At 37.2% G+C, this 20,389-nt stretch overlaps 2 protein-coding genes across 2 annotated transcripts in view; one reads left to right on the forward strand and one right to left on the reverse strand.

The window, feature by feature from the left end:
- Positions 1 to 20,389, reverse strand: part of LOC123240770 (zinc finger protein 91-like) — a 730,881-nt gene that overhangs the window by 245,844 nt on the left and 464,648 nt on the right. The gene's annotated exons all lie outside the window — the stretch shown is intronic.
- On the forward strand, positions 3,593 to 16,476 carry LOC123239892 (vomeronasal type-2 receptor 26-like). Its single transcript, XM_044667216.1, has 6 exons — positions 3,593 to 3,810; positions 5,513 to 5,804; positions 6,644 to 7,447; positions 10,446 to 10,673; positions 13,324 to 13,451; positions 15,576 to 16,476. Exons 1-6 carry the CDS (start codon positions 3,593 to 3,595, stop codon positions 16,474 to 16,476), a joined length of 2,571 nt encoding a protein of 856 aa, XP_044523151.1.

Here is a 20,389-nt window from a genome sequence, read left to right on the forward strand (position 1 = left end):
ATGGTTAAAGTCTCCAATGATCTCATCTTATATAGAATTAGTAGATATAATCAAATCTTATGTGCTCTTTTGTCTTCAAAGTTTCTCCCTTTGTATCAAAGATATCTCCCAAGTAGTCCAGTCCCTTCCTATCCCTTTTTATGTATCCCTTTTTAAAGCATTAGCCTCTCCCTTTAATGAGCCCTGGACTTCTTTCCTTTTGTCCATTATAAAGCTAATCAATTGAACTTTCCTGTCCTATATTCCCCCAAAAGGTATATAAGATCCCAAGTTCTTTTACTTCCCAGAAAATCTCCTTTCAAGGTTCATTTTCCCAGAGACATTGTTCCCAGAGTCCCAGAACTTTGGCTCTGTGTAATATTTATCTCCTGACTCTGTGTAGTGGCTGAATCTGAGCATTATCTTCCTTGTCCTGATTAAAGACTTGTTCAAACTTTGGTGGTTTTGTGTTTTGTTTTGTTTTGTTTTTGTTTTTGTTTTTGTTTTTCTTTAAACCCTTAACTTTTGTGTATTGGCTCCTTGGTGGAAGAGTGGTAAGGGTGGGCAATGGGGGTCAAGTGACTTGCCCAGGGTCACACAGCTGGGAAGTGTCTGAGGCCTAGGACCTCCCATCTCTAGGCCTGCCTCTCAATCCACTGAGCTACCCAGCTGCCCCCAGGTTTTGTGTTTTTTGATGTTGACAATGTGTAGCATTAGAAAGGATTATCTACAGCACTTTCTTTGGGTATGGGAGAGAGAAACATATAAACTCCCTTCACAAGTGGGCTTCCTTTTTGAGTCTTCCTGCTATGGGGATATAGGCTTCTGTTAAGACACCCCAAAACTCCAGAAAGTGTACCAGGTCAGAGAGCTCATAAAAGATTCATTTTTCCTTGCATTCCTGCAGTGCTGAGGAAAAGTGACTTTGAGCTGAGAGGAAGATCTAGTCTGGCCTCTCCCCTCATTCTTGATGAGAAAATGGGATAGTTCACCCCCTTTTGACTTTGAGGCATAGGACATAACCACATCACCTATCTCAGGTTCCAGAGACCCAGTAATATGTCATCATCATCCCATATCTAGCCATGCAAGCCCTGTTTTCAGGAGAGAATAAGTATCCCAAATTCCATCTCTCTGGAGACATATTACACTTGTACATTGCCTCCCTCAGCCATTCTATTCCATTTAACTTAAATTCAATATAATGTATGTCTTTTTATTTTAAGGTAAATTTTAGAATCTTGCATTCTGTCAAAAGGTAACATGTCCTGAACCCAGGGTTTTACTTCAGAGCTCTCCCACAATATTCCTAGATATCATTTCTACTCCATACCATTTTTGGTCTCACAAAATGAAGTCACTGTTCCTCAAGCACAACAACCTATTAACCTTCTAAAAAGAGAGAACACTTATCCTGTATCTCTGAAAAGCAAAAGAGCCAGAGTGCTCAGACAAATTATTTATTTCCTTTAAAAGAGAGAATTCATCACACGTGTGGTGAGGAGCTGGATAGACTGAAGTTCCAAGAAAGAAGAGGAAGTTACAGACTTTTATACTGCTTCAAGAAAAAATGAAAATGGTTTTTGAGGTTGAACGATGTGGGAAAACTGCTGCCTATGAATATCATCAACTTCTTGGAATGTAAATAGGGACATATCTTTGATAACACATGTATTGTTACCTGCATGGACTCACTAATATTTAAATGTTCTTGTGCATGGCTTCCAAGGCTTATGTTACCACTTCATCAGATCAATCCTGATGTCCCATTTTCCAAATAACACAAAACCATCAGAAACTTGTTAATCCTTGACATTACTATTCTACATATCTATGCCTTTCCAGTGGCTGAGTACCCCACTTCTGGAATGAATTCCATCTTCTTCGAAGTCATCATGGTCTTCAAAGCCCATCTTGATTGCCCCCTACATGAGAAGGGAAGAATTTTCCTGATTTCCCCAGTTGCTAATATATCCCTCACTCTTAAAAAGACCTCGAATTTACTTAATGTATAATTTATAACTTGCTTTTATTTATACTTGTTGTTTCCTCTGATAGAATATAAACTCTTTTCTAAAGATTGAAATTGATTTCAATGTTTTCTTTGTATCCTCAGCAACTTGTGCTTTACTCTTCTTTGCTTCCTGGATGCCTTTGGCAGTGTCCTGAAGCCCATGGAACCCCTCTCTCACCATCTTTTTTATGCATAAAATAAAATACATTTCTGTCTTCTGACTTTCCTGTCTCTCTTCAATCTCAACTAAAATCTCACCTTTGATAAGAAGCCATTGAAGGTCCCCCTTAATGCTAGCACCTTCTCTCTGTGTTTATTTTCCATTTATCCTCTTGACAGAAGAGAAATATCTCCCTATTATGTTCCAGTGATAGAAAACTGATGCTGAATAAATATGAAATTATGAAGGAAAAAACTAGCTTTTATTATGCTTATGAACAGGTTCAGGAGATTGAATTATAAATAGACAGATGTTGGAGGGAATGTCACAAAATAGGAACACTAATACACTGTTGGTGGAACTATGGACTTATCCAACCATCTTAGAGAACAATCTGAAATTATGGCCTAGGATTTATAAAACTGTGTATACACTTAGGCCAAGCAATACCTCTGTTAGGTCTGTTTCCAATCAAGGGAAAAAAGAAAAGAATCTATAAGTTCTTAAACATTTATATCTGCTTGTTATTGTGACAAAGAACTGGAATTGAGGGGATATTCGACAATTGGGAAATTGATAAAGAAGTTGTGGCACATGTTTGTAACGAAATACTATTGACCAATAAGAAATTACAAATAGACCTATTTTTAAAAAACATGAAAAGACCAACATGAAATGAAGAATGAAATAAATAAAACTAAGAGAACATTATATAGCACAACAGAAACATTGTCCAAATAATAATTGAATGTCCATCTCAAGGAGGCTGAGATCATCTAACTCTTAACCATTCACTTACTACCACTTTCTGACCATGTCACCTCTAACAAAGTCTTCTTTGATGAAACTCATTCAAGACCAGAGTCATTGCAGAAGTTTGATGTTTACATAGGAAGTTCCCTACTCTGAAAAACTCAAGAGGCTCCAATCCACATTGTCCCAATTGCCCATTCTGAGGATCCAGGAGTTGGGAGGAAGGGGGAAAACATGTTTTTCACTCAGACCCAGGGACACAGGTGCAGAGCCCCAAGCAGCAAAGGCCCCTTGAGTGCCTAACTGATTGAGTTCTCTCTGCATAGGGGGAAGCAAACAGATGATCCTATCCATATCCAATAGCAAGGGCAATTCTTTATAATTATCTAAGCCTTAGTTCATCATAAATACAAGTTGGTTTACCCAGCAATACCTCTGGCTTGATCATTGGCCAGAATCGTATTGCATTGTGTCTGCACGACTGTGAGGGGCCAAACAAACCTTAAAAGAGGTTTGAAAGAGGTTGAAAGAGAAAGGAAAGAGACAGATCCTCTGCAGAACAGTGTCCCATCCCAAGGCTTGTGAAGCTGATCTAGGTGCTGTTGCCCTCCTTTTCCCATAGCACATCGCAAACTTGTTGAGAAAGCAAGTGGACTTTTGCTTTGAGCTAAAGAGTTGCCTATTTGATGTTCTTACAACTTTGCTTTTTCTTGCTCCTGCATTTGATACTCTCTGTGGGCAGAGGGACCGTCTGCCATGTAGAAAGGACTTTCAGCCCCACTTACCATAAAGATGGAGATCTTGTTGTTGGAGGATTTTTTCCTCTACTTATATATAAATGGCAGAAATTCCCATATTGGAAATGGTTTTGGGTGAACCCTGAACGTATTGTAAAACATTATCAGTAAGTACTTATTCTATTTTGTCTTAGTTAGTTTTCTCACTAACCAAACAGTTATTTTCTTTCTCTATCACCTATAATCTCCCATGCAAAAAAGGAAAATAGTGAAAATACTCAGAAAAATTAAGAGTAATCAAGCAAAACAAATTCCCATTTTGACTGTATCCAAGAATGAATGTCATAATTTAGAGAGATATTTACCATCTTTCTGTTTAGAAGCGGGTACATTCTCCATAATCAGTCCTCTATAATCATTGTTGATCATTGTATGCTCAGGGTTCTTTAGATTTTAAGATTATTTATTGTTATAATACTTCAGTTAAAGTATAAGTTATTTTCTGGGTTCTTCTGTCCTCATACTACAGCAGTTTGTCCAAGGCTTCTGGCATTTCTGTGAAATCGTTTATCACCATTTTCTATTGCACAAATATATTCTATTTTATCCCTGTACCATAATTTGTTCAGTCATTCCCTTATCAATGGACATTCTTTAATGCCCAGATATTTGCCACTACAAATAGAATATATAGATGCATGTGTGTATACACATACATACACACATATTAGAGAGAAAGAGAAAGCCATGGATACAAATTGCTATTTAGATGGTCTAGATCAGTTTACAGTACCAGCAATAGTATAACAATGCTACTTTACATCCCCTCCCACATTCATTTTCCCATTTTCAACTTTGCCAATATGATGGATTTGAAGTAGAAATTCAGTTGCTATTATTTCCATTTTGCTGATCATTAGCTATTTGGAGAATTTTAACTATGTCTTTGGATAGCTTAGCATTCCTACTTTGAGAACTGCCTGTTAAAATTCTTTGAAATTCATGAATTGAGGAATGGATCTTGTTTTTAAAAACTTAGATCAATTCTTTACATACATTGGAAATAAAACTTTTTAACAATCTACTACAGGTACTTTTTTCTGTTAAAATTTTCCCTTGTAATCATAGCTATATTGGATTTATTTGTGAGGAAAAGAATCTTAGTTGATTGATGTAGTAAAAATTTTCCATTTTGTTATATTTATACTCTATACCACTTATTTGGTCATGAACTATTCTCTAATTTACACATCTGAGAATTAATATTCCTCACTTTTGTGACATTTTAATATCTATTTTATGTATCCCACTGGACTGTATATTTGGATATGATTTGAGGTGAGGGTATCTTTTGTTATCTCAAACAAAATAATGTTTAGAATTCACAATAGTATTTCTCTTATATTTTTCTTTATTAATGTTTGTACTCAATTGATCCAATTTTTGATAATTTATTTATTGGTTATGGAAAGAATTTCAGTTGTTCTTACAACAATTGTTCGAAATGACTTGGTAGTTCGTAGAAAACTGCTATGATGTTCTAAATATGATGAGGAAGGTGTTTAGGGATAGAAAGAGTCTCCAATACTGCCCTTGCATCATTGAGATCAGATAGGGTTTAGGATGGTCAAAGCTCTGGCGGCATCTGAGTCCCTGAGAGTAAAAAAAATAATGAGAATATAACAATGAGGTTACAGGAGAGGTTAGAAAGGTAGTTAGGGCCCAACACTGAGTGAGTAGCAATGTGTACTCAGAATTATACCTTCCTATGACTGAGGAAATTCTCCATTTAAAAATTTCAGTTCCATTTGAAGGGGAGGGTAGGATTAAAAACATATCTTGTCCCTAACAATTTCCCTCCCACTGCAGGTGGCAACTCAAACATTACTATCAGGTCCTGGCCTTAATATTTGCTGTAGAAGAGATCAACAGGAACTCCAATCTGTTACCCAATATGACCCTGGGATTCCACATCTTCAATGCCTATCACAATGATGACAGAACCTTGGAGAGCTCCCTGATGTGGCTATCAGGCCAGGGACAGACCATTCCAAATTACAGCTGTAAGAGGCAGGGCAAGTCTGTGGCAGTCATTGGAGGAGCCACTTCTGAATTGACTGTGTCCATGGGAACCCTACTTGAGCTCTATAGGATCCCACAGGTAGGAATTCATACCTTCAATTCAGACTGGACTGGTTAGAGGTTACCGAGGACAAGCTTGGAGGGTCTGCTACTTGAAAATCAGGCTCCAAGAAGCTTTGGAGAATTTTGGTGTCTAATTTACTTTGTCTCTCAGAGAAGAAAAAGGAAACTCAGATATCAAGGAGATCAAAATACTTCCCCCCATCTCTTGTAGGAAGTAGCATATTGTGACCTACAGGATTTGTGAAATAATAAAATTAAATCTTGCAAATATTTGTAAAACACCAAATATTTGGAACTCTCTGTACACCGTGTTAGGGATACAAAGAAGTTAAAAAGTAAGAAAGCAATTATATCTGTTTGAGCTAGGTCAGGTTTTATGAAGGAGATGACCTTCTAGAGGGAGGCCAGAATGGTCAAAAGTATTTTAATAAGTAGAGATGAAGAATTACACCATTCCAGTGTAGATGGAATTTGCTCTGCAGAACAATCTTATCCCATCCCATTTGCATCCTTACCTTATGTGTGTATGTTACATATGAATGCACTGAAGATGAAGTTTTGTGTAAATCCACCCCTCTCTCTCCTTTCTTCCCAGAACACAGTTGTGGAGGCTAGAGGGAGAGCTTGGCAGGAAAGTTTACTCACATAGCCTTACTTAAACTTTATACTTCCATTTTTATTTCTTCTACTTCAAGCGATTACTAATAAATCTCATAAAATATTATCTGGAGTTATTAATATTAATTTAAACCTTAAACTAGGTAAAGGAGGATGAAGATAGTGAGTTGAGAAAGGAGGCTGAAAAAATACATTCATAGAATGCATTCACTAAGCTCATGTTTGGTTTCTATTCAGATCAGCTATGGTCTCTTTGACCCGCTCTTGAGTGACCCAGTCCAGTTTCCTTCTGTCTATCAGATGGCCTCCAGGGACACCTCTCTTCCTCTTGCCATGGTTCGATTAATGCTGCATTTCAAATGGACCTGGGTGGGATTGGTTGCCTCAGATGATTCAAGAAGTGAGAAATTCCTCAGGGACCTTCAAGAAGAAATGGCCAGAAATGATGTCTGTGTCGCTTTTATTCAGAACATTTTTACTGGTTACACAGATGATACTCACTTTCTTTCTTATTTTATAAAAAAACTGTCTAGTTCTGCAGCCAGGGTGATTGTAATTTATGGAAATACAGATACACTACTGACCATGAGGTTTAGTGAGGTTCCTCAGACCCTCCTATACAGAATGTGGATCACCAGCAGTCATTGGGATATTGCCAAAAAACCAGGTTCTGTCTATTTTGATAATTTCCATGGAACTTTGATATTCTCAGAGCAGACAAGTAAGATTCCTGATTTCAAATATTTTCTGAAAACCATTAACCCTGCCAAATACCCAGAGGATATCTTCCTTCAGAACTTCTGGAACTCAGCTTTTGGATGTACATCTAAACATGGAAAAGGAGATGGAGCTGTCTGTTCACCAAATGCTTCTTTGGACACACTTGGATTGAGTTATTTAGACATGACTATGTCTCACCAGAGTTACACTGTCTACAATGCTGTATATGCTGTAGCTTGGGCCCTTCATGAAATGTTCTTGGTGAGATCAGAAATGAAATCCAATAGAGATCCGAACAATTTGGGCATTTATTCCTGGAAGGTAAGAGTTCCCACTTAGGCACTGATTTTCAAATATCTGACTGGGGAACTGTCAACTTCGGGAAAGAGAGACTGGATGAATAACTCAGCTCTCCTCATTGGTCAGTGAGTAACTCTATAGATTCAAGGTCTAATATGTCATTTCTGGCCATTTCAGAGTTATAATTATTTCATTTACCTGTTATAAGTTATGGAAGCAAGAATAAAACTCAACTGGTTCTGATAGTTTGGGAGAGATTTTGTTGTTTGTCAATTCCTTTTCTAATTCATTTTACAAATGAGGAATCTAAGATAAGCAAGGTTAAGTGACTTGTTCAACATCACATAGCTACCTAGTGTCTGAGGCCAAATTTGAAAGTATGAAAATAACTTTCCCTGACCCCCAAACTCCAGACCTGGTACTTCATTCATTTTTCCAACTACCTGCCCACTGAAGATTTTTGAAAGGGAAATTGTGACCATTGATACTTTGTGCTCAATGCCTCCACCAGTGTCTAAGGAAGTCAGAACCAGGTATATTTCCTTTCCCCAGAAGCCTTAGTTACTCCAGAGTAGCATGGTACAACATATGGAGGCTTTGTTTTGAAGTCAGAAAACCTGGGTTCAAAATTTATCTGTGAAATTTGTTTGCTAGATATCATTGAACAATCCTATGACCTTCTGAACTACACCGTAGGCCCTTAATAGATGATTTTTGAATTAAACAGCCTCTTTAAGTATAATCTTTGATTCCTGTTTCCCCTTCCTCTAATTCATCCTTTAGAGAGTTGACAATAAATGAACTGACAATTTAAAATTTTCTATTATATGGCAGCAAATATACTACCCAAAGAAGAACTGAAAACAAAAATGACAAAATCCCTATTCTGATGAACCTAACTAAAGGGATCCGGGTATTAACTAACCTTGAATATATTGAACATAACCTTGATATATTCAAAAACTTGAAAGAAGGAAAACGTGTAGAGGTAAAAATAAAAGATTGGACTAAATTATTTAAGAGTATGGTCACAAGGAACAAAAGGAGAGTGAAATTAAGAAAGTCAGAGAGTGGATAGGGCAAGATATCTAACCTAACATGCTTAGTATTTGCTCCAGCCCCTGTTTCAACCCAGGCAGGGCTAATTAGTCCTCAGCCTGAGGGGCCTCAGCCTTGAGCTGAGGCCCATCTAAGAGTTTCAGACAGGAAGCCTCTCTCAAAAAGGCAAGCCTCTCCTGAGGCTAGTCCCTTCAGAAAATCCAGGAAAAGAGTCAGTCTTTTTTACTCACCTATGTGGTATTTAAAAAAGAGAGATTTAAGAGCAGGGTCTCAGGTCCATGAAGCAGATTCTTCATCAACCTCCAACTCTACCTCAGAACAAAGAATTCCCTTAGAGGAAGCTGTAACTCCTTTTTTTAAACCCTTAACTTCTGTGTATTGACTCCTTGGTGGAAGAGTGGTAAGGGTGGGCAATGGGGGTCAAGTGACTTGCCCAGGGTCACATAGCTAGGAAGTGTCTGAGGCTTTTGCAAAGGCCCTTAAGTTAAGCCTGAGATGTACTTCTACTTCACATCTGCTTCCTGGAATCTCTAGCTTTTTTACAGGCTCAGCTTATATTCTTGACACTTGCAAATTCTTTCTTCATTTCCTAATTAAATGAGATATTATAGGTAAAAAGAACATAGCACAGTGCCTGGCACATGTGAGGTGCTATATAAATGCTTCTTCCTTCCCTCTCTATTTGATAATATTTTCTTACTTCTGGAATCATATGGTATTGTAATAATTAAAATGGTTTTGATAAAGATAAGACTTTAAAAAATTGTTGTGGTCACCATTTCAAAAAATTACCTCTTAAGTCATGAGATTCTTAGTAGCTTTAGTAGCTTTATTAAAGGAAAGTAGAGATAGTAAAGTGGGAAATGTAGGAAGGCAGTAGAAAATATTGCCTGGCTAAATTCCCTAAGTCTGGATTCCAGTACCTCACCAAAGAGAGCATCCCACTGAAGACAGGAGAAGAGCCAAAAAACAAGTATCTCAAGCCAGTGTCTCCTCAACTCAAAGCTAAATTCCTCAAGCCACCAATGCAGAAATCCTCCAACACAGAAGTCCAATGCAGAGACACCCATGCAGCAGAATCCCTCTTTCAGCAAAAACCACCAATGCAGCAGAATGAATAAGAATGATCTTGGCTGACATTTATGAGCAGTTTTCTCCATATCACTTCCTGCCTCTCTGGTTTCAACTTCCTTTCACTGTGGGCTGGTCTATCACATCTCAGGAACAAACCATAGTTTCTTAATTTGTCTGGCACTGCTCAGAGGGCAGTGCCTATGGTATAAACTTCCCAGCCTCAGTGGGTGTGAAATTTTCTCAAAAGGATCCTTGAGTTCCTGACTAAGTTAAAAGAGTGGAGCTTTCCAAGTATTTGATTTATTCAGTTAAGATTTTAAAATTCACTTTCACATTATTTACTTTTCTGTTTCAATGTTCAAAGTGGTTGTCTTCTGTAGAATGTAAGCTCCTTTAGTGCAGATACCTTTTAATTTTTCTTTAATACTTCCGGGACCCAATATATTGCCTTTGAAATGGAGGGCAATGAATAAATGGTTATGAACACTTGTTAGACTACATTGGAAGGAGACTCACAAACCACAGGACACTGTGCAGTACCTCAAATACTATGAATCAGCATTGCAATTTCTCTTTCTGTGCATCCGTTCCCAGCTCAACTCTCATCCAACTGAGAGGACACTGCTGGCCTTTTTCTCTTTTCAAATATTTCTACCAAGACCTTATCATTTGGCACAACCTTCTAATCTGTGGAGGCCTTTTTAGATCTTGCTTCTATAATCCAATTTATTAGGAATCCATCACAGTTTTGTGACAATTGAAAAATCTAAGGTTGTACTATTCCTGCTTTTATCCAAGTATTTGATAAAAAATTTTAGATACCCTAGAGTTTAGTACCCATCCCTGAGAGACTCACTGCAGAACTTTTCATGTTCTTCACTTTTAGCTCCACTCCTTCCTGAAGAGCATCCAGTTTAACAGCAGTGCTGGGAGTCATGTGGTCTTGGCTGAGAAGAAGAACTCTGTGGCAAACTATGATATTCTCAACTATGTGACCTTTGGTAACGACACTGAAGTTCTGGTCAAAGTGGGAGAGTTTATTTCTCAGGCTCCACTTGGTCAAGAGTTCATCATCCAGAAGAAGGCAATAGTGTGGCCCAGAACATGGGGAGAGGTGAAGAATGATTGAAATTTCTTTTTAATGAAAGTTGTAAATGTAAACACATAGCATACCACAATAGTCACTAGCATTTTTCACACCTCCTTCAAATGGCACAAAAATTCCCTGAAGGAAGCAGCTTGAAAATCAAGTTTTTATGCCAAATTCAGCTGAGCGGATGTTGAGGCAAGGGTACCAAAATGAATTTCTCTTTAGGTGGAGAGCCTGAGAAACAGTGAGATTATTTCACTGCACAGCTGTTGAAGGGGGAAGCAAGAGAATCAGCCTGGCCCATAGCAGTCATAGAAAAAGGAAGTAGGGGCATTCAGAAACTTCTTTTTAGAGCTAATGATTCTTGATCAATTTCTTCTATACCCAGCAAAGTTTCTAGAGTACCATAGATCTTTAAGTGATATCAGGCCTCTAAATATTTAGGATTCCTGGAAGAGAATCCTGTGTTTTCCCATGCATGGGAATAATATTTCCTTTTAATATGTTGATTCATGTCCCACACTTATATACCTTTATTATCTAAATCCCTTAATTCCATAGGCCACTAAAAGATGAAATAAATAGTCATCAAATCAAAAGGTGACAAATATAGAATTTATAGTATAATGGAAAAGGTCAAGATCCCTGCTTAAGTCAGTATAAAGTGCTCAGTCACTTGGAAGTTTTATTTTGGTGAAGGAAAACTATTCAGAGAATGAAAGTTTGTCTAAAAGTATACAATCTGTAGTCAGAGGCAAGGATCAATCATTTTTATTACATGACACAAGCTTTTAATCACTAATCGATTCAGCTATTTATTCATTCAAAAATTATTTGTGAAGGATATTTTTTGACTTGAGATCTGGGTTGGATGTCTGATAAGTTACAAAGATAATACAAATATATTCCATGTGTGGTTTCCACTTTAGAGATCGCATTTTAGACAAAATTATAATTGCTCTGAAATCCTGGCTAGTAAATATTCACACTTTAGGCTTAGGTTTAGGTCCCAACATGAATTTCTTTTGCCTGCCTTAATTGGTTATAATTGAAGCTTAATTCACATACCTAGCGATATTTGATTCACTAAACAGCATATGAAAGTTTAAACTTTATAGAAAGGTAAGGGAAGGTCTATTAAAAAGCTGATATTTTAGGGGGCAGCTGAGTAGCTCAGGGGTTTGAGAGCCAGGCCTAGAGACGGGAGGTCCTAGGTTCAAATCTGGCCTCAGACCCTTCTCAGCTGTGTGACCCTGGGCAAGTCACTTGACCCCCATTGCCTACCCTTACCACTCTTCTGCCTTGGAGCCAATACACAGTATTGACTCCAAGACGGAAGGTAAGGGTTTAAAAAAAAAAAAAAAAAAAAAAAAAAAAAAAAAAAAAAGCTGATATTTTCTTGGGACTGCCTTCTATCTGGGACATCTGCTGCAAAATGTGTGTAGAGCTGGTGATCCATTTGGATTCTCCATTCTCTGCCACATTGACTCAGGTCTAATTTTAGTCCTATAATGGAAAAACCAAGTTTACTCTAAACTTTACACTTATGGACAATTAGAATCTTTGGTTCTAAGAACTTCTTTTATTCAAATGATGGGTTTTTAACTGATTCAAGAAAGTTTATAAGCCCTATTCATATTTGATCCTAATTGTATCAATTGAACAGTATTCCTACTTCATAAATGTGATCAATTTTAAGTAGGAGTAATAAAAAATTAAGCATTACCCTTTCATTACACAATGAGAGAGAGAGAGAGAGAGAGAGAGAGAGAGAGAGAGAGAGAGAGAGAGAAAGACAGAGACAGAGACAGAGACAGAGAAAGAGAGAGAGAGGCAGAGAGAGACAGAGAGAGACAGAGACAGAGAGAGAGACTGAGAGAAGGAGAAAGAGGAGAGTCATGGAGGGAGGGAGCAAGACACAGAGAGAAAGATTTACTATGTCTCATACTAAGAAACTGGAGTCTCAAAACTCAAATAGCTCTTTAGAGGGTAGTATCTACATTATCCTTTTAAAATATATTCTCAATACTTCGTATGATAGGTACTTCAATAGGTAGAGTGACCGACAAGGAATCAGGAAGATCTGATTTTAAATCATACCTCTGACACTAAATGCATAACCCCTGCCACATGACTTAACCATTTCCCTCTTAGTTTCCTCTTTTACAAAATGAGAATGAGAAGGAAATCGAAACCCACTCCATTGTCTTTGCCAGGAAAAGCACAAATAGGGTCACAAAGAGTCAGATACAAAGGAAATGATTAAACAGAAATACATGTACTAAATAGTCTTAGAAAAAGACTCTATTGATAATAAATTCTAGTAACTAATATTATTCCCTCTCCAAAACCTTTCATATGCCATTGTAGTGGGGGAGGGGGCTCCACACCTCAATTCATATTCTAAAAGCTTTTTCTCCTCCATAGGAGGAAAGAAATACAGTTACTTTGACCTTTAGCGACTTGAGTCTTTTTTTTTTCAAGGTAATTGGTCCAAGTCTCTGCAATAGGACTGTTATATCCATGAAAAAACAGCATTGATAGGATTTGCAGAAAAATCATATTGCATCCTTTTAGCTAAAAATGAACTAAAATTAGATAACAAACCACATTAAGACATGCATATGCTGACTCCAAACAACATCATTATGACTTTGAATGTTTTTTTGTGTAGCCTCTTCCCTCCAGATGCAACAAAGTCTGTAGCCCAGGATTCCACATAAAAGCCCTGGAGGGAAAGCCTGTCTGCTGTTTTGACTGTACACCCTGCCCACTGGGGCAGATTTCCAACCAGACAGGTAAGTCTGTGGAAAAACTCATAGCAAACACATATCCAGAGAAACAAAATAAAGCTGGGGGACACTCAGGTCATATTCTAATAATGGAAAACTCAATTCCTTTGGAACGTGATATGAAGGGAAACCTAGGAGAAAGCTCAGAAAGAAGATCAAACAGATGGAGGGTCAGGAGTGATCAAAGTTAGTAAGAGTTAGTGTATTTCAAATACACCAGATTGGAAGTTTCTGACCCAGTTTTCGTGTGGCACAATTATTCAGGGATAAACTTTTAGAAATGTCTATTGACTCTGATCATTACACTACATCACCATTAACATTAACATTATATTAACATAGGACTTTATAATTTTCAGGGGCTCTTTTCTCTACAAGACCTCAATGACAAAATATAAGTATCTTTGTCCTAGTTGTATTGAAGAGAAAGAAAAAGTGACCAACTATAGTAACACAGTTATTAAGAAGAGCTAAGAATCAAACCCAGGTCACTGCACACAAATCCACTGCATTTTAAAATTCATGTCAACTATTTCTCCTGGATGCTTACATGTATGTTGCATAATGCATGCCAAAAAGGCACCAATCCTCCTCCACTGCTCAGAAAATTCCTTGCCTTTCAGTTGCCCATGGACCTTATTCAGGTCCAGGTTTCTCCTCATGCACCATAAGTCTTGGATCTCTGAGAAGAAACCAATATAGTTTGAAGAGCATATTAAGCTGACAAAGTGGACTAAGCAGACAGAATTTTAGAAAATCAATGCCAACATGAGGAAAATGGGAAGTAATATAGACTATGGAAATAATCTGACCTAAGAGTAATGTCTCAAGAATAAAACCTCTGTGAAGGAAGTTCTTTCAGTAGTCTTAGGAAAGGGAAGTGTTTGGGACAATGCCCTCTTTTCAGCAGTAAATCAATGGAAGTGCTAGCTTTTGAAGGTGCATCTCCTGAGCAGGCTGGAAAATACTGTTTTTATAACCTTAAATGGTAGGAAATGAGAAGCAACCTGCCCATATACTCTTTCCATTAGGGGGAAGTATAACTTGGTTCTTGTAAGTTAATAGGCTGGACAAAAATTAAATCTGAAAAGTGGGAGGACCCCAACTTTTGATAAGATCCCCATTATTTCATAACCAAGTGATCATCCACTTTTTTGCTTAAAGATCTACAAGAAGAGGATAGCCATTACTTTCAATGCAGTTCACTAAATTTTTAGATCACTTTCATTATGAAGATTTCCTCCACACAGAATCTAAATTTGTCTGTTCTCAATTTCTGGGCCGAATCTTGTGTTGCTCTCTAGCAAAGCCCTCTCCCACCAAACTGAGTAAGTATAGACATTCCTCTAATATAAGCCCTTTGAATAGAAACTATCACTTTTCAGATCTCTTCTGAATCTTTTTTCTCCAAATTAAACATGCATAATTCTTTCCATCAATATTCTTAGAACACTCAGAGTTGAGGTCCATACAAGGAATTTGAGAGTCATGTTGGTAAAGCCCAAAAGACATCTTGTTAACAGCTAATGGCATTTAGATACGTTATCATAGATGTGCTAACCATCACCAGGAAAGGCAAAGGAACCAAGATCTTTAAAAATTATAAGGACTGCATCTCCACAGACAGTGGATATTATTATATCATTATTGTATTATATTATTTTAATATAATTAAATATTATAATAATATAACACAATATATTATATTATATATTATTATAACAACATGATAATATACTAAATATAATTAAAACATAATAATATAAATAATTAAATATATTATTTTAATTATGATGTCTTATATTAATAAAGTAAGGATAATACTCATATAATAACTAGCTTGTATATAACACTTTTAGGGGAGTTGCAAACCATTTTACATTTGTTAATTCATTTAATTTTCATAATAACTGTGTGAGGAAGGTGCCATTATTATCCTCATTTTACAAGTGATGAAATTCAGAAGAAAGAAGTTAAATTGACTTTTAGGATCACAAAACTACACTTATATGAGTCAAGGTTCAATGGAATCAATTAGAGAAATTTTAAGTTTTATAATAACCATTTGGGGCCCACTGATAGGAAAGGTATGCAAACCTGCCATCCTAAGACCTTATTTGTTCTCTTCAGACAGAGATCAATGCATGAAGTGTCCTGAGGACCAATATCCAAATAGGGAGAGGATTCTCTGCCTCCCCAAAAAGCTGACTTTCCTGGCCTATGAAGAAACCTTGGGCATGGCCTTGGCCTCCATAGCTGTTTGCTTCTCTCTCCTCACAGCTCTGGTTCTCTGGGTCTTTCTGAAGCACAAAGATACCCCCATAGTCAAAGCAAACAATCGAGATCTCAGCTACATTCTCCTCTTCTCCCTTTCCCTCTGCTTCCTTTGCTCCCTGCTCTTCATTGGCCCTCCCACTGCAACACATTGTCTCCTCAGACAAACAACATTTGGAATCATGTTCACGGTGGCCGTCTCCTCTATTCTGGCCAAAACCATCACTGTGGTTCTGGCCTTCAGAGCCACAAGACCAGGCAGCAGGAGCAGGAGATGGGTGGGATCCAGAGCACCTATCTCTCTTGTTGTCTTTTGTACCTTCATTCAAGTCATGCTCTGTGCAATCTGGCTCCTGCTCTCTCCCCCATTCCCAGATGCTGACACACACTCTGACCCTGAGCACATCATTTTTGAGTGCAATGAGGGCTCTCTCATTGCCTTCTACTCTGTCCTGGGCTACATGGCATTCTTGGCCCTGGCGAGCTTTACTGTGGCTTTTCTAGCCAGAAATCTCCCTGACACCTTCAATGAAGCCAAGTTCATCACCTTCAGCATGTTTGTGTTCTGCAGTGTCTGGGTCTCCTTCCTACCCACATACCAGAGCACCAAGGGGAAGATGATGGTGGCTGTGGAGATCTTCTCCATCTTGAGTTCCAGTGCTGGATTACTAGGCTGCATCTTCATCCCCAAATGCTATGTAATTCTTCTGCAGCCACAAAGGAACACCAAGAAAATTTTAAAGAATAATCCCAGTTCCTGAGTCAAGAAGCATTCATAAAGTTTCTGCATTACTCCCACTAATAACAAGGTGTTTTTAAAAATTAATTAGTCTTGCTTGAAAACCTCAACTTTTCCCCAGCTTAAAATATTTATAGCTGCACTCTTTGTAGTGGCAATAAACTGAAAAACAGAGGGGATACTCATCAATTGAGTAGTGGGAAAAGAAGTTGTGGCACATGTTTGTAATGTAACTATACAATACTGCTGATCAATATAAAATGACAAATAAGTAAATTTTTTAAATACATAGAAAGACCAAAATGAAATGAAGAATGAAATGAACAAAACCAAAAGAACATTAAATAGAGCAACAGAAACATTGTTTGAAGAGTAACATAATGCCCACCTCTAGATAAAGAACTATTAAATAGAAACATGTAAGATATAGTACATACACACCAACATATATCATATATACAATATGATTAAAAATTCCAAGAGACTGAGTTCCATATTAGAGGATCAACTTATTGGTCAGGCTAGCCATAACCAGCAAATTATTTGGTCCGTGATCTCTCAGTGATCAAAGACAAAGATATTTAGCATCTTGAGCTATAAAATATAATTTTGGGAGCTTGTTATACAGCCACCCCCTAACCATCTTCTATTGGTGAATAACTAATGAGAAGGAGGACTGATTTTTTTTCATTCCCTCCCTGATTGCTTCATAACATTGACAGGAGTCACTCCTGGTCATAAGATTCTAATAGCCCTTGGTGTTCTGGAAGGGAAGATCAAGTTGGGTCTGAAAACATTTTGATCTCCATAGCTCATTTCAATAGGGAACACAAGGATGATGTCTTGCTGCCTGCAGACTTTCTTGGCTTGAACCAGTATTGTTTACCAGGCAACATAGAGCTTGTAATCTTCAATTTCAATAAGCCCATTTTTTAAAGATGTTCTGAGGCATGGAATGTAAAATCATTTCTTGGATTTCTTGGGAACAAAGAGATAGTGAAAGAAGTTTGAAGGGCAGACCAAGCCTCAATTTCAAACTTAGAAATCAAAAATTATTATTTAAATATATACATATTTTGTGTCACTTTCTCCTTCTGTCTCTTGATCTCTCTGTCTCTTTTATCCATCTCTATTTCTATCTCATTTCTGTGTCTCTGTTTGTATGACTTTCTTGTTCTCACTCTCATTCTCTGTCTCTCTTTCTTTCCTGAATGATGAAGACAAGAGCAATAAGGTGGTGAAATGATAGAATATTAATCTCAATTTAAGAAGATAGAATTCAATAAGGACATATGTGAGTGCATAAAGTACTACAAAATTTCAAAAATGTAATTTCACAAATATACAGTTGAAGCAGAATATATAAATCATTGAAATTAACTTTTATGTCTGTGGAAAATTCTGGAGTTAATCATTAGAAATTTACTTCTAGATATCTAGAAAGGGAATATAAGTTTATAGAAGACTTAATAAAACTTTATTCCTCTCTGCTGACAGAGGTGATGTTTCCAGAGTTTCAACCGAGACATTTTGTTTAGATGTGGCCATTGGAGATATTTTTTATCATTCTCTAGGCATGTTTCTTCCAAGAGTTTTATTTTTCATCTTTTCCATTTGAGGGAAACTTTCCATTAATTGAAAAAAATATGATTTATATTAAAAAGAAAAATAAGATCAAATTCTATGGACCAGCACCAATATATCAAGAATAGGTCATATAAAACTGACTGTATTGCTTGTGTTAACAAGGTCACTAAATAGGCATGTATTGAGCAATAAGTCAGCAATTATTTGTTATTTGCTTTCTATGTGTTAAGTTCTATGATGGGTATAGAATATACTCCCCAAAGTGAAAAGGATCTTGTATACTATAAAGTAAATATTCTGAATAGGTTCTTAAATTGTAGCCAAAAAATAGAATATTATGCACAGTAACAAAATTATGACAATTGTTGTATTTGGGAAGTTGTAAGATGTGATGTCTCATTTATGCTTTGTGTAGTTGTGACATAATTCTTTTTTCCAGTCCTCTTCTTGCATAGTAGTTAATAAAGATTACAGTTCTCCTGTGATTGTCCATTCCTGTGTGCTTCCTGTACTGTGATTGCTGCAACTTATAGCTTTTGTGTTCTTTGTTTTTTCCTCTGTACTGTATTCATACTTGCCTACTGTCTATCATCTTGCCAGGTGGTTGTCTTGTCACCTTCTTAAACAGGAACAGTAGTAGTTGTTGTGTAATTTGTGTTGCAAAACAAATTTTCCAGTTATTTTTTTGTGTTTATGTTTTTCATTTTTGGATTTCAAGCAGTTCAATATTCTTCATTAGTACACTCTGACAGAAGTCTAATTACTCAAATATACAAGGAGCTAAATAAATTGTATAAAAAAATCAAGCCATTCCCCAATTGATAAATGGGCAAGAGACATGAATAGGCAATTTTCAGATAAAGAAATCAAAACTATCAATAAGCACATGAGAAAGTGTTCTAAATCTCTAATAATTAGAGAAATGCAAATCAAAACAACTCTGAGGTATCACCTCACACCTAGCAGATTGGCTAAAATGACAGCTGGGGAGAGTAATAAATGTTGGAGGGGATGTGGCAAAATTGGGACATTGATGCATTGCTGGTGGAGTTGTGAACTGACCCGACCTTTCTGGATGGCAATTTGGAACTATGCTCAAAGAGCACTAAAAAAATGCCTGCCCTTTGATCCAGCCATATCATTGCTGGGTTTGTACCCCAAAGGGATCATAGGTAAAAAGACTTGTACAAAAATATTTATAGCTGTGCTTTTTGTGGTGGCAAAAATCTGGAAAATGAGGGTAGGCCCTTCAATTGGGGAACTGCTGAACGAATTGTGGTATATGCTGGTGATGGAATACTATTGTGCTCAAAGGACTAATTGCCTGGAGGAATTCCATGTGAACTGAATGAACTCCAGGGATTGATGCAGAATGAAAGGAGCAGAGCCAGAAGAACATTGTACACAGAGACTGATACACTGTGGTAAAATCGAATGTAATGGACTTCTGTACTAGCAGCAATGCAATGACCCAGGATAATTATGAAGGATTTAAGGGAAAGACGCTACCCACATTCAGAGAACTTACTAAGGGAGAGGAAACACAGAAGAAAAACAACTGCTTAAACACATGGGTTGATGAGGACATGATTGGGGATGTAGACTTGAAACGACCACACCAATGCAACTATCAATAATATGGAAATAAGTCTTGATCGTTGACACATGTTAAAACCAGTAGACATGTGTGTTGGCTAAGGGGTGTGATTGAATCATGTAACCATGGAAAATTTTTCTAAAAAATAAAAAAAGTAAAAAAATATACCAGAGGCCCATGAAAACTTTCAAAATAGATATAACCAGGCTTTTGGGCAACATCCTAGTGACTGTTGGTGATCAACATTCTGCATAGGAAGGTGTGAGGAATCTTGGTAAAACTGTGGCTCAGGAGGGAATCTTTATCTTCATAAATGATTATCATCTTGGCTGTAGAAAAATGTAATCTGTACAAAATAGACTGATGATAGTGATGATCCCATGTTTGACTAATGCTGATCTTATCTATTAAGGCCACAGCAACATCATTTCTTACCATTTCTCCTCAAAGGTCCCTGAGGAATTTCTTACCTGTTGTGTTATCTAAAGCAACCAATTCCACCCAGGTCCATTTGAAATGCAGCCTTAATCTCACCATGCCAAGAGGAAAAGAGGTGTCCATGGGGGCCATCTGATAGGCAGAGGGAAACTCAAGTGGATCAAAAAGACAGCAGCTGACCTAAATAGGAATCAAACATGAAGTTTCTTGTGTTCAATGAAAACTTTGTAGCAATAATTGTGTTTTTTTCACTCATCCATCTCAATCTACTCTCTTCATCCCCCTTATACCTAGAACAAACTCCTTCATCTCT

Source organism: Gracilinanus agilis, chromosome 3 (assembly GCF_016433145.1).
Source record: "Gracilinanus agilis isolate LMUSP501 chromosome 3, AgileGrace, whole genome shotgun sequence".
Taxonomy (NCBI): Eukaryota; Metazoa; Chordata; class Mammalia; order Didelphimorphia; family Didelphidae; genus Gracilinanus; species Gracilinanus agilis.